We start from the raw sequence: 16,950 nt of genomic DNA, 5'->3' as shown, positions 1-16,950 counted from the left end.
GGGGGGGGGGAGCTGGAGAACAGAGAGCAGCAGACGCACGAGGTGCTCCTTCACTCTCAGATCTGCAGCGCTCAAAGATCTGGCACAAGCAGCCTCATGGTGGCTTAAAAAGTATTTCTCTGGATGTAAACCTTTTTTTGCACGCCTGATGGATTGTACTGCTTTATTGTCTTCTCGGACTACTGGAAATCTAAGAGGTTATTTTACGCACGCGTGTCAGCGCTCACCGTGAGTCACTGGATGTCCGGATTAAAAAACCTTGTGGATCTTTTTGGAGGGTACGAGAAAAAAGTATTAAATGGATATACAAATCATATAGGTGCCCCGAAGAGTGGAATATTTTCTAGGCTACACTCGCAGCCCACATGGCTTTGCCAAACTCATCGGGGTCTCCCGGAGCTGGGAAGCCTAACCCCAGCGTCATAGACCTGGGGACAATCTTCGTTGACTCCGACATCATATTTGGGTTTACAAGTCACCTGCTAAAGAGAAAAACAAAGGTAAGAGTGTCACGAAGGGATGGAACACAGGTTATTTAAACTTTACATTTAATGGATGATATCATGCTTGTGTTCTTCTCACGTATAAAATACATGGTGAATAGTGACTAGGCAGACAACTGATGTGACGGCCCCTGTCCGGTATTCAGGACCCTGAACAGCACCTCGCAGCATCTTCAATCCCATCTCTTGCTCTCAAACTTCATCCTTGGATCTCACTCGTCATCAGTTTGTCTTGTTGAACACTTTTGCATAACTGCAAACTAACGTGTCTTTGGCACGGATTAACTTTTAATCTCTTTTCCTATTACTCGGCGTAGTGCTAATGGCCAAAATACCTCCTAAAGATTTGACAGAAATTACATAAATGAATTAGAAGTCGCCCACGATAGCCGTTTTAAATGCGATTGATAACTTATTCTGGAATCGTTTGCGGACTAGAATTTATAATGGCTAATGTCTTAGTTTTCCTACATATTTGCGTGTCAGTTCAATTCAGCTTTATTGGGATGAATGTGAAACAACAATATTGCCAAAGCTCCTAATGAATTACAAAAGAACAATTCATTTCATACATTTCATTACATAAGTAAATAAAACAGTAAACGTGTGCTTTTGTGTGTTTAAAAAATAAAATTAGCCAAATAAAAAATATATAAAATATAAAAATAAAGTAAAATTAAATATTAATGTGTGTCTTTAAGACAATCCTTTTGCAGCATCAAACATTTTGCAGTTCAGTGTCAAAACGGCTTTAAATGACAATAGACCCTCTCTATTTTCAGTTCACTCCATCATATCATCTCTTATTTGGTATGAGTTGTATGCCAGGAGACAAAAGACTGTGTTTCTCTAAATAGGTCGTTCGAGGACAAGAAAAAGAGAAACCGTTTTAGATGATGAGGGCAGCAGCGTATGTGGCCATTGTGGCTTACATCACCCACATGAAATATTTAAAGTTTACCAATTAAATATTTAACCTTAGTCCCCCCGCCCTTCCAGTTTTAGAGACGCTGCTCTTTATTTTTGCCAGAGGATGGCGCCAAACACTAACAACATACAGAGGCAGTCCTGCGCCTGGAGGGAGAGACAACAGTTGATGATGTGCCCCATAACTGAGCGGTTACTGAAACACAAACCTAATGATAGAAATAATCTATTCTGATCTATTCTCTAAATGGTGGTCTGATAGACCAATTAATCAACGCTTAATTGGCTGCTTGAAAGAGGGGGGTCCACCTTTTACTTTGGTCAAATTGGCCTAAAGTGAAATTCAGCTAACATGGTGAACAGTATGAACATGATAAGTCTTATGATCGTACAAGAAGCAAAATAAATTCAGAATTTCCTGGAAATATCACGAAGTTTTCTAATAATAGTTCTTGTTTCCTATGATCACCAAGATGAGAGCTACCCACCTTCTAACTCCCTGAACACCACAAATTCCTGTTTTGCGGCCAAACTCACAGAACTTCACTTAAAATTCAAATGGAGATCCCAAAGTTTCCTAAAAATTTATAACATTTCAGGCAGAATTCTTGGGAAATGTGCATAAAATGATGCATAACATATATGCAATACTTAATAATTTCATGGTATGATGAAGTCTTGGAGGTTTGAATATTTCACTCAGTGTAGGTCTAAGCTTCATCATGCAGCTTCAATGAAGAGCTGGAAAAAGCCGAACATATATGTGACCTTCAGACGGTGTGGACTATTTCCCCAGCCTTAGTGCAAGAGGAAATGAGGGGGGAGTATATTTTAGGGAGTTAAATTAGTAGACCAATAAATCACAGTTCACCACACAGACAATTCAGAGTGGTCTATAGCATAATAACAGCTCTTATCTCGCATACAGTCCCCTCACCCTGCGCAGGAAAAGTTTTCTTCAGCCCTCCCATTCCAGGAGTAATACCGCCTCCTGCGCACCGCTGAGAACTCTCCCCAAAACTCTGCCGCTGTAAACTTATGGCACACACTCACCAGTTGCCTTCGATCAGAGGCTACTGGTCCAGTACAATCTGCCAGATGACTGGTAACCCTCAGTCAGGTCTTCAGTCTAGCCTATGGCTCTACCCCGCGTTTTTCAGCGGCGAAACCTCTGAGTTTGTTGTTTCACGAAGACGTTCTCCTGAAGGTGTCACCTTGATCTGGGAGAATGAGCTCATTTGGGTGCAGTTCAGCTCCTGATGGAAGGGACCCTAACAACCGCATGTTCACTGTAAGTGTCTCGCTGCACGTGATTAAGTGTAAAAATAGGATTAGCTCTTCTCAGGTAGGTTGCAATCTAGTGACATGCATCCATTTGGTGCGCATTTGGACAGGTGCTCTGTATTCAAACGGGTCGTCAAGGTAGCTAACTAAGAAACAAACACTTTCGCGCACTGGAGGTGTGACCTGCTGTTCTCACAATCGAAGTTAACAGAACTTTTCCCTTATGCTTAAAGGTGGAGGGATGTCCGAGCGTGGAGTCTCCGGTAACCCCCAGGAAAAGACTTCACTCTGTGGAGGACGCGCGGTGCAGCAGCCGGCCTCCTCCCGAGGGAGCCGGGTCGGTTTCCATCTCCGAGTCGGAGGAGAAGGGAGGCTTTTGCCAGCAATGTCAAAAGAAAGTCACAGAGTTGAAGAAGCAAGCCCTAGCCCTGGCAGACCAAAACTCATTGAAGGTTGGTTTGATACATTTTCACACTTTTTATGGCCAATCTCATGTTTAAATTCAAACTGTTTTGAAATTATTTACATTTTTCAAGTTAGAAATACTGTGATAGCCTGATTTGCATTGCTATTGCTAATTTCTTGTCAAATGTGAGAGAGTCAAGTCAGGTTAAAAATTTTTACCTGAGCTTGGAACAGTTACTGTTTTACACAGAGCAGTGATAGGGGATTCAGCTTTGGCAGCAGCAGCAACATTTCTATAGCACTTCATGTCTTTTAGCTTTTCTTGCCCACCTGCACCTGCTCTTAACACTTTTATATCTATAGACAATGGAATGTGATCCTCTTTATGGTATATAATTGTACCAAGAAAGCTCTCACCATCCACTTGTAAAGTTGTTTATTGCATGCTTGCCTTCAAATGCTGGCCTTGGATGTGAAAATGAGACTTTGAAAGTGGCCCATTGTTTGGCTAAACAATGCTTATCTCTTTATTTTGCTGTTGGGTGTGTGTGTTTCAGAGGGGAGGGGGGGTTAGTTGAAATGAACGAGCTGTTCATGTTGGAGACTGAGGAGGAAGTTAAAGTCCCAGTTGACCTTCGCTGTGCATTGAAAGTGTTCCTGTATGGCTGCACTCACAATTCCCACCGCTGTTAAATATAGGCCCTGAGACTGCTGTTGTTGTGGCAGGCTGGGTTTGCCCCTTGGGTTGGGTCTCCTTTGTTGTCCTGTTTTAGAGAGAGAGTCCCAAAGTCGGATTGGATTACAGCTCTTCAAGGTTCACCCCAAATCCCACAGCACCCAATGTTCATACGGGAACAGGTAGACAAGGGACAAGGGGGCATTTCTGAAGCACCTGGGCTCTCTGTTTGAGACATCTGCATGTGTGGTCTAATCTTTGTTCTGAGCATATCAGATCTATGTTCAGGTATCAGGTGTGTCCTCCGTAAACACATTAAGCCTACCCCTAACTGCCATTATCTGCCATGGGAACTGACCTCCCCTTTTTAGTGTGGGACCCTCCAGCAGTTCTTTGTGGCCTTCACCAGGTGCTCTGTGTGTGTAGAAAGAGATGGGACCAGCCCCCGTTGCCCCTATTTTGCACTTGTTGATAGCTAAATTGGGCCTTAATTCTGGGGTGGCAAACAGTAATGGCAGGGTGCTTTCATTGTACCAAGATTATGGTATGGGCTACTTCGGCTGAAGGATAATAAACCCATTGTCTTTGTGAGTTTAAGCTGCCCACCTGTTGGGCCTCATAGGATGGATGCGGTTATGGATGATCGCTTCCAAATTACTTCCTCCATGGAGGGAATAAGGTCATCGGGGCGACTCAGGTGGCTTGTTGGTGTGTCTGGGATCACGCTACCTGCTAGGGCTCGGCCAGTGTTGTGTCTGCGGTTGTCATGAGAAAGACGAGAGCGGAGACTGTTTACCCGAGGTTGCACTTCCCCTCCCTCCCCATCCGCCTGCCGTCCCGTTTTTGTGAAGAGGAAGTCGGCTTGGTCCCCAGACATCCCTCTGTCCCTCCCCACCCTGCCTGTAGACGTATTGTTTGAATACAGTAGTAGTAGCGAGTAGATAAAAATTCAAGGAAGAGTGTTTGGGTAGAGTGAATGTGCTTTTATACATGTAGACTACTAGAGGGAACTATTCACACACACACACACACTGAAGCCTCCCAGACAGCTTTGGTTTCCTGTAACCTCCTTACAATATGTCCCACAAGAAATTCAGGGAAGTAAAGGCCTTTTCCCTCAACACTGTGGCCTAGAGGTGTAGGTGAACCCTGGCAATGACACAGTATAAGTTTTGCCCAGAAACTACTTGGTCAGCATTTAGAAAACTCAAGATGGCAAATAATTTCTTGCATCCACATCCACTGCCAGCAATTTAATATTTGTCATGCTTCTTGCCTCCAAGTGGCTGCTTCTTTAGAAGTGCCTTTAGTTTGTGTTTGACATTGTTTTGAAACTGTTGAAACTGCACATGCAAATATTGCCCTTTGTACACTTTGCAATGGTTTTCTAATTATAAATATTCTATGACGTTGTGTTGAAGGGCTCAACCCCAAATTAACACACTGAAATAATGTCCTTGAGCTACCACCCTTAAGTTTAAGTTGCCTTGGCACATTTAATGTTATTCAGACAGCAGACGATTACAAAAAACCCTAGGAGAAAAATGCCCTTTACTAAAAGGACAGGCCGAAACATAAGAGACACTGACAACTTCTAGACTGGATCTAATCAAGGGAATTCACCTACTTAATTTGAATAATTAGAACCTACAGTAAGGAATGACTTCTACTTAATTGCAACAATTAGAACTCAGTAAGGAATGACTTACTAAAGTGGCTGGACACAGTGGCTAGGTGAGCTATTGTATAAAGAAATATGATTGCTTAAACCTCAACTTCAAAGAAACCAACTAGCTTCTTACTGTAATCAGAAGCTCTGTCAACATATACAGATAGAAACATGCAGCTGAATGTGATCCAACCTCAGCTCATAAATGCTAACTGTTATCTACTTTTTTGTAAGTTTCTGACCTAAAATGGATACTTAATATTTTGGTTGTGTGTGCTGATAAGATGAAATGAGAGGAAGTGTTTTTGTTGTGCCTGCGCCATCAACCATCTCATAAAAAAGGCAAGAGAATGTTAGTGACAATAATAGGCGAGACAATTAGGTTTTCATAGAGCCAGTGGCCTGACCTGTAGCATATGGACTATAATTCCTCGCCTGTGGCCAGGCTGGAGCAGCTCAATACCCCTAATCACAGTTTAGGCAGGACTCACTTGATATCTTTTTTTCATAAGGCTATACTTAATTGTATTTTCTGATCAATGAGGGAGATGAGCCTAAAAAACTATGTTGATGAAAAAGGCAAAGACATGCATTGTTGCTCAGGTTTAAAGAATCCTTGATGAAAAAGTTGGAAGTATACAAAACTACTTTGGGAAATGCGCTAATTTGCTTTCTTGCCAAGAGTTAGCTGAGAATATTGATACCACTCTCATGTCTGTTGGCTAGTTGTGAAGCTGTAGCCAGTAGCCTGATAGCTTGTATTAGTAGGAACATTAGTAGACAGGAAATAAGAGGAAACGGCTACACCTAGCATGGCTCTGTACAAATGTAACCCCCCAACCCAAAAAAAACCCACATACAAGCACCTCTGAAGATCCCCAATGGATGTATTTCTACTGATAAAACTAAAGGTTGGAACATTGAAATATATTAAGTATTTTCAATTTTAGAGTTCTAGATCAGATATACTGAAGATACTGCAGGTCATTGATAAAGTCAGCAGTGCTAACACCCACTCATAAATACTCAGGGCTATGAATATACATGCAGTCTTGGACCTTGTGAGCTCTGCCAGTACACTGACTGATTAACGGAGATCGTCCAGCAGGGCTGTGAGGGCTTGAAGACTCAGTTGCATCAAGGCTTTACCATTCTGATGACCTTTGCCCTCTGGATATGGGGAAACTGATTTAGGACCACAAGCTAACCAGGTCAACATATAGATCAAGGTATAATGAAGTTAAATCTCAGTGACTGAGAATGAGCAAACCGCCAGCTAATCATGAATACCATGCACTGCTGATGTATGCACAATGTATCCAAGCCTATTATGGATGGTGTGAGTGTGACTATGAATTTGGTTGCAGGAATTAAGTTGTATGATGAGGCCTATTGCCAGTCTTTTCATTCATATCATAAATTATGGGACCAGTTATTCTCACAAACGACTGCTTTGTTCCTTAATTTGACTCTTGATCCACTTTAAGTGAAGAATTGTTATTGAACCCATGTAAGTGTTACAAATCAGGTTTTGGTTCCTGAAGCACTAAAGAAAGGAAATGAATAAACCCTATGTCATACAACAAATGTTTCCTGGCCAAAGAGTCAGTGACATTGTGCGATCTGAGTTTGTTTGACTTTGTTTTGTGTGAAATAAACACTTTTTTCCTACACAGTCATTTGTGTATGTACACAAAACTCATGTATTAACTGTATGTTGTTTGCTTTCCGCCCATTTTTACTAATTCATTCTGTGTTCATCCTGCAGTTATGGATTTGTATTAACTGTCAGAGAAGAAGTGGGGCCAGCAGGTACATTGCTTTGTTGATAATAGTTCTGTGCCTAGATGAGTTTGTGTTTTCAAGTCAGTGTAAAAGAAGTAGTTCAGGAGAGGTGGGGAAAAAGTGTGTGGGTACCTGGCTACTGTTTCTCAGGCGAGCCAGGGGGTGGGGGCGGCGTTGGTGTTACCTCTATCTTTTTGACTGACCTCTTGACTTTTCTGTCAGTTCCCCCAGTCTTTATAGTGGGCTAGGGTTTCAGGGGGACGACCTGGGCTTGAACAGGTGTACGCTGCCAGGCTCGCTGAAGGAGGGCAGACGACAGGACAGAGTGATTGGCAGACGGATGGTGGGAAGGATAGAAAAAAAGATTGTGTGAAAAACCCCACCGGCTGTGAAACTTGAGCTAACGTAGAGTTAAAACAGAGCATGACCATATTATTCTATTCACCTCTAAGCACCTGAGCCCCTGAGGCCCTCTGTGATGTGTGTGCTGTGTGCCTGCTCAGCAGTGCATACACTCCAGAGAGCCTGGGAGGAGATGAGAGATGAGACGGGAGAATAGAGGAGACTCTGGACTGAGCCGTCCCCTCGCCTCATCTCTGCATGCAGTGTGACGTGTACTTTATGGCATGTGGCTGTATTAAACTGCAGAGCAATAATCTGGTGTCAAGTGGTGCAGAGACCACAGACATCAGTCATGGAGCTACTGTGCTGTACTGTATCTGTGAGCCTCAGCAGGATATAGCTGCTCACTGCCACTTTACCTCACGTCTCCACAGCTTAATTTATTCACTCTTTCAGCAGCTGTCAGCCACCTCTTCATATGACAAATCTGCATGCATTACCTTTCATTGTTTCTTTCACTGTTAGGGCTGGGTATAGAACCGCAGTACTTCTTAGATACCTTCCGAAATGTGTCTGTAGCACCCAGTATTGAAAACGGTAAAGTGATAATTTGGTAGTTGTTTGAAACTCAGCTATTCCATTGCCACTAGTATTGTAATGCTCAACCAATACATATAAAGGACTCAGTTAGTTCAGTCTTTGATTGTCTTACAAGAAGCTTTCTTTATTTCCTTTATTTTCCAGCCTTTATCTCGGACGTTGCTGAACATTGCAGCCACAGAGCGTTAAATGTGGACAGTGGACCAACTACATCAGTAGTTAAGGGAGCATAAAGCGTTTCTCATTCACTTTCTTGCTTCCAGATTTTCACAGCTGGTCCTACTTTTCAAAGTAGCTGGCTTTCACTGGACAAAAACCTTTTTTCTAACCTTCAGGCGGCTCTGGAATGAAGACCACATCTTCACTGTGTCTGTTGCAGTTTCATTTTACATCTTTAATTTGGTGAGCTGAAAGTGAATTGACCCCAATTGTTGCTGCCCAGTCCGTTACTTATCGCAGTTGCAGGGGTAAATTGCTAAGAGGCATATTGCAGGAAATGGGTTCAGGGTGCACAGATGCATGGACTGATGGTCCTGACTGAGGTCTGGATGGAAAATGAGCTGCAGAAAGGCTGATGCTCATCACCTTTCATCAGGAGGATAGCAAAGGAATGTGTTGGAGGAGGTGGAGGAATTCTCAACCTAGAATAACTGCCAGAGGAGCAGATCCAAAGCAGGAAAGGTAAAACAGGAGTTGCCTAATGCCCATAAACACACTACATTTACAGGCACGTGCACGCAGGTGTCTGAGCACAGTTGCAGCAAGGTGTGTGTGTGTTTGTGTGTGTGTGTGTGTGTGTGTGTGTGTGTGCGCGCGTGCACATTCAGAGTTTACCTAAATGTGTCCTCCTCTGGCCATCTGGCACGTTCTGATGCGGCTATATGCCACTGTAATGTCTACAGAGAACTGTCCAGATGTTCCCTCAGATACCTGTCAAGGTGAGAAGAGATATTTAGAGCAGCTTGGACCTGGGAATTTACTCTGCTGCCTTCAGTTATTGTAAAGGTTGCAGTGCCTCTCTCATACACTATAAGTTGACCTATTATCCACAACAGCTATTCAGTAAGACGTTATATAGTCATACAGTGTGAGACCAGCTGCACCATTACCTTATAATGAGCTGATGAGCTACCAGAAGCCATGAAGCTTAATGCTTGGAAATGGTACCACAATATTAAAAAACAAATAGCTAAAAAAGAAAGCAGGAAATCTTTCTTTTTTCATTAATAGTAATAAAATCTTACTTTCCTTGGCATTTGGGAAATATTGTTATTCATTTTCTTGCCAAAAGTCAGATCTGAGGCTACAACCAGGAGACTGTTATCTTATTAGCATAACATAAAGACTGGAAGCGGAGGAAACAGCTAAACTGGCTCTGCCCAAAGGTGCCTCTCAGCACCTCTAAAGTGCACTAATTAACATGTATCTCACTTGTTTTATCTGTACAAAAGTGGTAAAGTGTAAAAATGACGGTGCTAACAGGTAGGATTTGTTTGCTAGCTGTTTCCCCCTACTCTAGTCTTTATGCTATATTTAACAGACATTAATGATGATGATTGGGGTATTGAGCTTTTTATCTACGTTAACTCTTGTCAAGAGAGCGAATGAGCATATTTTCCCAAAATGTCTTTAAACAACATGGTTCATTGGCAACATGCTAGCTAGCAATGCACACATTTGTAGGCCTATGGGTTAGAGTTGTATGAGTAGTCATTTTGACTTGTGCAACAATATTTATGGTGCCTGAACTGTTAAGAGCTGGTCACAGGTGTGTATTTACTGAGTAAATACTTAATCAAAACTGAGACCTGGGTCTCGATTTGTTTTATTAACGATCATTTTTACAGAATTCTTCGAATCAAAGCACCAAGTAATGCTGAGACTGTGACAACACCTATATTGTTTAGCTGTTTCTCATTGTAAGTGTGTTTGAAGAATGATTGCCATTCATAATAGCACTTGTCTGAATGGGTTTGCTGCTGTTTGGTGAAGGATCATGTGTTACTGAGCCAGACTGAAATGAAACAATGGATCTGCGGTCTAAGCTGACAGGGCGATGTGTTGCAGCAGAGCACAGGTCTGCAGAGCATGAAAACAGAGAAACAAAGGCAGAAATGTCACTGAGCAAAGAACACAAATGCAACATGAAATGTAGCCGGTGGGTATTAATCAGTTTGACTTGTTAATTTAGGGCAAGCCGCCTGTGTGTGTGATTCTGAGTATGTATATATTTGTTTTATGCTATTTTGGGGCTCCTACTGTCTGGCTCCATATGTCATGGTGAAGTGAGAGTGAGACATGCTCAATCCAGACAGACTGCAGTCCATTATTGAGACTGATTCAGCGTATTGGAAAAACATAGTTGATGAGATAAATTTTCAAGACCCATACATTGAGGAGCACTGAGTTGGAGGTAATCTCCTGCTGGCTCCATAAAACTCGCTCAATTGACAGCAGGCCTTGTGGTAGCAGACAAATCGCCTGGCTTATAGCAATGTGCTGAAAGAGAATGCCAGCGCTGTGTATCCTTGCCAAGATGGATATGTAGACAGCAAACTCTGAGCTGTTTGGGCGTGGCTCCCTTGCTCACAGCAAACAGTGGAGTATGGTGCTTAAGTTGGACTTGACATTGCCTTGTTTGTTTTCCTCTTTGGCAGATGTTGAGTGTTGGATGTTGATGTTAGAGAGCAGGTTTATAAAATCTGTGATAAATGTTTACACGGAATGTGCTACCGCTTCTCTGAACAACCATTGTCAAAGTTCCAGGAGCAAGGCACTTAAAAAGTGTTTTTTTGTTGCAGGAATTATAATTTTTTCCCCCTAATCACACAAAGTGAAATAAAGTAAAAGATGACTGATTATATACAGTATTTCTGCATGCAGTTTGAAGGTATGTTCAAATATGAGAAAATAACACACTCGATTCATTTGCAAAATTCATTATTTTTGCACTATTTATGTATACAATTAGCCGATTATGCCAAAATGATATGCAAAATTATCAAATTAATGTTCATGTCCAACAAAAACTTTAAACCTGCCTTTATGGATGTTTTGGCCATTTGGGGGTCAGTACAGCTAACCTTAAACACAACACTGGCACATTATATAGTTGAATGTGCTAGCAAACAGTGTCTTATTTACACATTAAGCACACATTGAGCAAAATGGGCATTCATTTGGCATTATGTTTCTGGCCACTTGCCATATGTATGTCCAATATTCACTTTCCTTTAAGCTCTGTTTTGGTTTCCATTATCTCCTGAGGGAAATACCTTTTAGTGACTACTGTAAATACCCCACTACCTTCACAAGCTAGTTGCTAACATTGTCTGTGTCTCATTTAAAACCTCTGGAGAGCTGAAATGCAGAATGGTCTCTATGGGTTCTTCAATACGAGTGACGCCTTTCACATTATATATTGGTAGTCATTTCATCCATAGTTAACTCATAGTTCATGGATAGCCCAACAATTACATTTTGTTTGGAACTACTGGGTGCAATTTGATATTTTTTCAAAGCTTATATGTCCATTTTCTGAGGAGCCTCTCAGTGACCAACAGTATACAGCTGCTGTGTGAGTACACTGTTGTGCTTTCAATTCATATTTCTATATATGTGTCTGGGTGACAGTATCCGTGCATCTCTGTGTGATTCTATTTGTGTTTGTGTAATAGTAGATGGATTGTGATGGGTTGTGTTGTGATTGGTAGATGGGTTCTGTTAACTGGTCTTACTGGGCTCCCCAGCTGTGCGTTGGGCTATTCTTTATTGTCAGGAGCTCAAACTGATGCGTATATAGTGTTCCATAAATCCTGGCGCAGTGTGAAAATGCCAGTCAAAGTTCACGCTGCTCATGTTCATTTCATGCTTGAGTGTCTAGCTCTGTGAGCGAGGATGAGTGTGTGTACTGATGATGTGTGAATGTGTGTGTAGGCTAAGTACAAGAGGAAAAAGAAAGAGATGAAGCACATTCAGAGTCCTCCATCCTTTTCACTTTGACGCAAGTCATCCATCTTTCTGAACTTAACTTAACTGCTACCAATTTATGATTGCATTATTACAGCCAGTGTTTTATCCTCATTCTAACACACAGGCCTGGTGGTGGTCTGTTTGATGGAGAAGGTGACTGGCCAGTACTATTACTGTGGTGCTTGGTGGGCCTAGCTTCAGGGTGAATGTGATGAGAATACAAGCTCTCCTTAGCTCTGATTTTAGCCTTGCTGTTTTTTTTTACTTGCTGCTGGTTTGGTGTTTATATCAGGATCTAACATGCACCTTATCATACTGCTAAACTACACTCAGTTATTGGTTTAATTATTGGCCTTCATAGTTATATCATGTAATAAATATCAGAAACCTCAGATTTGCAGTGGTGGAAAGTGTGCTTTTTTAGTGTGCATTTTTCTTTCATTATTGAACGACTTGACTTTGCAATTTGCCTGCTGACATTTTAAAAGAAAATGGCATAGCAATGCACTCTACAAAATGGCAGCAATGCTGCTTTTATTCCCATGGAAAACTGTGTCACTGAATTTCTCAGTAAGCGGAACACCAAAAGGTCAGCCTCAGCTTTATGGATTTTCATAATGGATTTTTACCGGGGGAAAAAAAGTAATTCACGATACAGTAGCAGAGATGTTTGTATGTGATTGGCAGGCGATGTCTTTTTCTCATTGTGGTTTTTGCTAATTCCGTACTGCTTGACTTAAAATGATATAATTCTCATTACATCTTTGCTACAGTGTAGTTGTTTTTCTGTTACATCCAATGATTCATGCAGATAACCAGCACCAGAGTGATAAAGAAAACACTTGTGAACTATTACAGTAAACGCATTTACTTTGGAGGTCAATGGTGTTTAGAAAATAGCTAAGTGAGGATAATTAATTTATATTCACGTCAGCAGAGATATACTGTCTTGAGAAATGATGCCATCTTGAACTTGTCATTACTCAGCAGATTGTGGAGTAAACCTTCCCTTGCATCTCTCCCATGAACTGACTCCCATTAATAGATCCGTCCTTTATGCTTCCCCCCTTGTTACTGTCGCTCTATTTTATGATGTCACTCTCTCTGCTGAAGAGCTCTGGGCTGTTTTATCTCCTTCGTGTGTGTCGGGCACTTAAACCTAAACCTCTCTGTTTACGAGTCCCACACTACCTCTCCATCCTCTGCGTTTGCTTCTCAGTATCAGCTCAGCACCACCTATAAAAGCCCAGCTTTCCTCGGTGTTCTGGGAACTTGCTGTTGGGCATCACTGTGCAGACTCCCAGCTGAGTGGCTGACTCCCATGCTGAGTGTGAGAAAGAGCCTGTGAGAGAGTGGGACACATATGTGTGTATATGTGCAAAGGTTTATACAGAGAATTGTCTCTTTGGCCTAAATAAATGCGATCAGATTGCCTTGGCATTTCAGTTTAATTTGGAGCTGCTTTCAGTTTGTATTTTGTTCCTACATGCCGGTGTTTTGTGGTGTGTTTTAAGTACTCAACAGTTTCTCTCAGAAGCGTTAAATCACCTTGATAGATAGTAGCTGTTGTTTACTGCTCTAAATTTATGCATCAAACAAAAACATTGCTGGAATGCCTTTGAACGTGTCTGTGCAACACGGAAATGCTTCCCTCCCTAAGATCCCCGGTGAAATGGAGGGAAGCTCACGGGGAGCACACCTGTGTCTTAGGCCTTGGTGAATTCCTGTATAGCTTTACTGTTCAGAGGAGTGAATGCTGCTGTTGTGTTCAATCCTCTGACCCTTTGCTGTGTCCAGTCCCCCCTCTCCTCCAAGAGCAGCAACTCAGCAGCTCTCATATGAGCCAAAACTTACTGTAAGTCCAGACAGCTTGCCGGCCGTAAAACTATTATGTGGTCAAACCTAGATGTGTGGTTTAGTTTACACACAGCGTTTTACAGGTTGTCAGCTTTAGTTTGACGTTGAAGCAATGCGTTGGTTTCTAGGGGAGCCTTTAGTCTGGCCTTTGCTGGCCTTTGGCTTTAGTTCACGAGCTGTTCAGAAGTAATTCATATGATCAACATCTTTAATTAATATTTCCTTCATGATGATTTTCTCTTTTCTCTTTGTACTACTCCTGACCAAAAACAGAAATGCATTTGTGAACATATATATTAAATTTCCTTAAAACTGCCCTTCCGCCAATGTGACCATTCCTTCACCAACATGTATTCACCGCTTTCACACGGTCATTACCACAACCATCTAGCGAGATGTTACCCCCTCCTCCCCTTTCTGTCCATCCACTGACCCCTCGCCTCCCCTTGTTCCATGCTGTGCATTTATGTCTTCATCTCTTTGTGAGTGAGAGGCTGTTTTGGCTGTGCCGTCCAATGGAGGGGTGAAACCAGGGCACACTTGAACTCCCACAGAAGTGGTCACTGGAGACCACCTTTGAACTGTATTTGACCTGTCAGACTATACCTTATTTGCGTGTTTTCATCTCGTTTATGCACTTACATGCATGCAGACACACAGATACACATCTATAGGCAGTTTTCACCAGAGGTTGATTACCATACTAGAAACCAGTTCACAAAGTGATTCCTGCTCAAGTTGTTAAGTTATAGAGGGTGCTGTAAAAGCCCTACAGTAGCCATCGAAAGTCATGGTGGCACTATGGCTCTAGGCTCCTGCAGCAGCTGAACAATGCTTAATTAGCTCATAAACAAAGGCTAGTGGGGGATCAGAGAGGGCAATCAAAGTGACCCGTTCCTTTGAGCTTCTCTCACCATGAACAAAGCCTCTCTAATGGCCCCGTCACTCCACTAGTTGTGTCTCACCGTGCTGTGCTTCCTGACAACATAAAAGGCTCACATTCCAAAAAGAGCCTTGGACAAGAGACGATACCCGTCCACACCTCCCTTCGCCCCCAATAGCACCCTTCCTCTCTCTGCTAGGTATTGACATTGTTCCTGGGCTCACCTCCACAGTGTATGTTTGGTTCCCCGTGGCGACCACAGCTTTCATCTCTCCTCTTTCAATCTTGTGTTTGTGACTTTGGTGGTCTGTTTTATTGTGTTCCTTTGTGTGACGCTGTGCTGGCATGCTGCTGGGAGCCCGTAAGGAAGCGCTCAACACACAGAAGACTGTACAGGTTATTCAAGCTTGGCATGGAGACAGGTGCGTAAGCGATGCGTGTGTGTGTGTCCACGTGCATGGCTGTGCGTCACAGTGGCTTGGTGTCCATGTTTGTACTAGACAGTTGTGTTATTTTTTTGTATGTTTGGACACGAGGCCTTCTAAAGAAAACACACGTCCACTGCCACACGAGGACAGCACGGCAGCAGGTCGAAGGCAATCACCTTGTTTGTGCGGCTATGTTATCATCTCCTGTTTCCTGTCAAAACAGGAAGGGACAGGGGCGAAAATGGAGGCTAGGAAAGCGCTGCCTTGATGTGTGTTGGCTGGAGATCCAGCTCTGCCTGACAGTGACCCTCCTGGCCAGGAAAAACAGACCAGTTCAGGGCGTAACCCGCAGCGGGATCCTTCATGGCGTTATTTTTATCACTTTCACGAAGCACAGCGAGGGATGCTTTTCCCAGCTGTTGACACAGGTCTGGGTCATTTTTGTCTTCAAAACAGTGTAGGAGCAGAAGGCAGGGAAATAGAGGGAGATGTCCTATCTGGCCGTGTCCCTTTGGCTGGCAGCCTCACATGATTGTAGTCTCTGTTTAGGAAGGGAAATCCTTTTTGACATTTTGTTAATCATGAAAGTAAGACACTTCTTTTCGTTGGATGATCCCAAGACCTCCATCACAATACCCCTTCCGTCAGGCTGGAGCTGTCATGTGATTTTATCCATCCATCACACTTTTGTTAATTCTTTCACGGGATGGCGCACGCACACACACACGCACGTAGACCTGATAAATGCTCTTTTATGGGGCTCAACTGTAAGTGCATTCCAGACAGTAAAGTCAGATATCAGTGTAGAAGGCATGGACAGGCACGCTTCACAAACAGCTGATTAGGGAGTCAGCTAATTATTGACTGTTGAAAAATGATAACCATCTCTGCTCTGCTCTGCTTAGGAAGCCACTGTGTAAAACTGAGAGCTGCACATGTGGAATTCCAAGAGTTTGAAGGCAGAGCTGAGTTTAGCACTTTATGGGGTTTCCAAAAAAGAAATGGCTGCTTGCACAAGAATGCTATTGTTAGACTGTCTAGATTGTACCAAGCAAGCTTTACTGCTTTTGTTTTCGCAGCAATTTGCCTGCACAACTTGTATCTATGTTACACAAGACGCAGTAGACCAATACCGCTGCTTCAGTCACCAAATGTTTCACCTCATGGAGGATTTCGTGTTTGAGAGATTTGATGAGTAACTGGACATGAGGCCAGGCAGGTAAACATCAGCAATGGCTCCTTTAGCACGTAGCATCTAGACTGGCAGAAGTGGTCTGCTCCTGTGTCCGTGACCCAAATGAAGACATGGCGTGTGCTTGCCTATTTCGGGTCGATGTCATCAGCAGGGAGGTCGGAGTTCATTTGTCTTTCTTGACAGAGTTTCAGGTGGCATTGCCGTGCTCTGGCATAAGGCCGCACTGCTGCTGACCTCCATGAGTTGCACAATTAGTTACGCTTCGACCCATAAATTCCACAATCAAACCCTGAGCATGGACCGGGTATGCTTCTACATCCCCAGACTCACTTCACATATAACTGTGTGTGTGTATGTGTGTGTGTTTGCAGGTCCAAAATGTTATTCAGTCCGATATGATGTAATAGTGCTGAGGTCCTTCTTG

At 42.8% G+C, this 16,950-nt stretch overlaps 1 protein-coding gene across 1 annotated transcript in view; it reads left to right on the top strand.

Moving 5' to 3' along the window:
- Positions 1-2,425: 2,425 nt before the first annotated feature.
- Positions 2,426-16,950, top strand: part of kif26ab (kinesin family member 26Ab) — a 69,001-nt gene continuing 54,476 nt past the window's right edge. The window contains exons 1-2 of the mRNA XM_046063011.1: positions 2,426-2,721; positions 2,948-3,166. Coding sequence (XP_045918967.1) covers positions 2,659-2,721; positions 2,948-3,166 — 282 coding nt within the window. The 5' untranslated portion in view covers positions 2,426-2,658. The remainder of the gene's footprint in view (positions 2,722-2,947; positions 3,167-16,950) is intronic.

This window comes from Micropterus dolomieu, linkage group LG11, assembly GCF_021292245.1.
Source record: "Micropterus dolomieu isolate WLL.071019.BEF.003 ecotype Adirondacks linkage group LG11, ASM2129224v1, whole genome shotgun sequence".
In the NCBI taxonomy this organism is placed as follows: Eukaryota; Metazoa; Chordata; class Actinopteri; order Centrarchiformes; family Centrarchidae; genus Micropterus; species Micropterus dolomieu.
The sequence above is the reverse complement of the archived record's forward strand: the minus strand, read 5'-3'. Positions and strand labels throughout refer to the sequence as shown.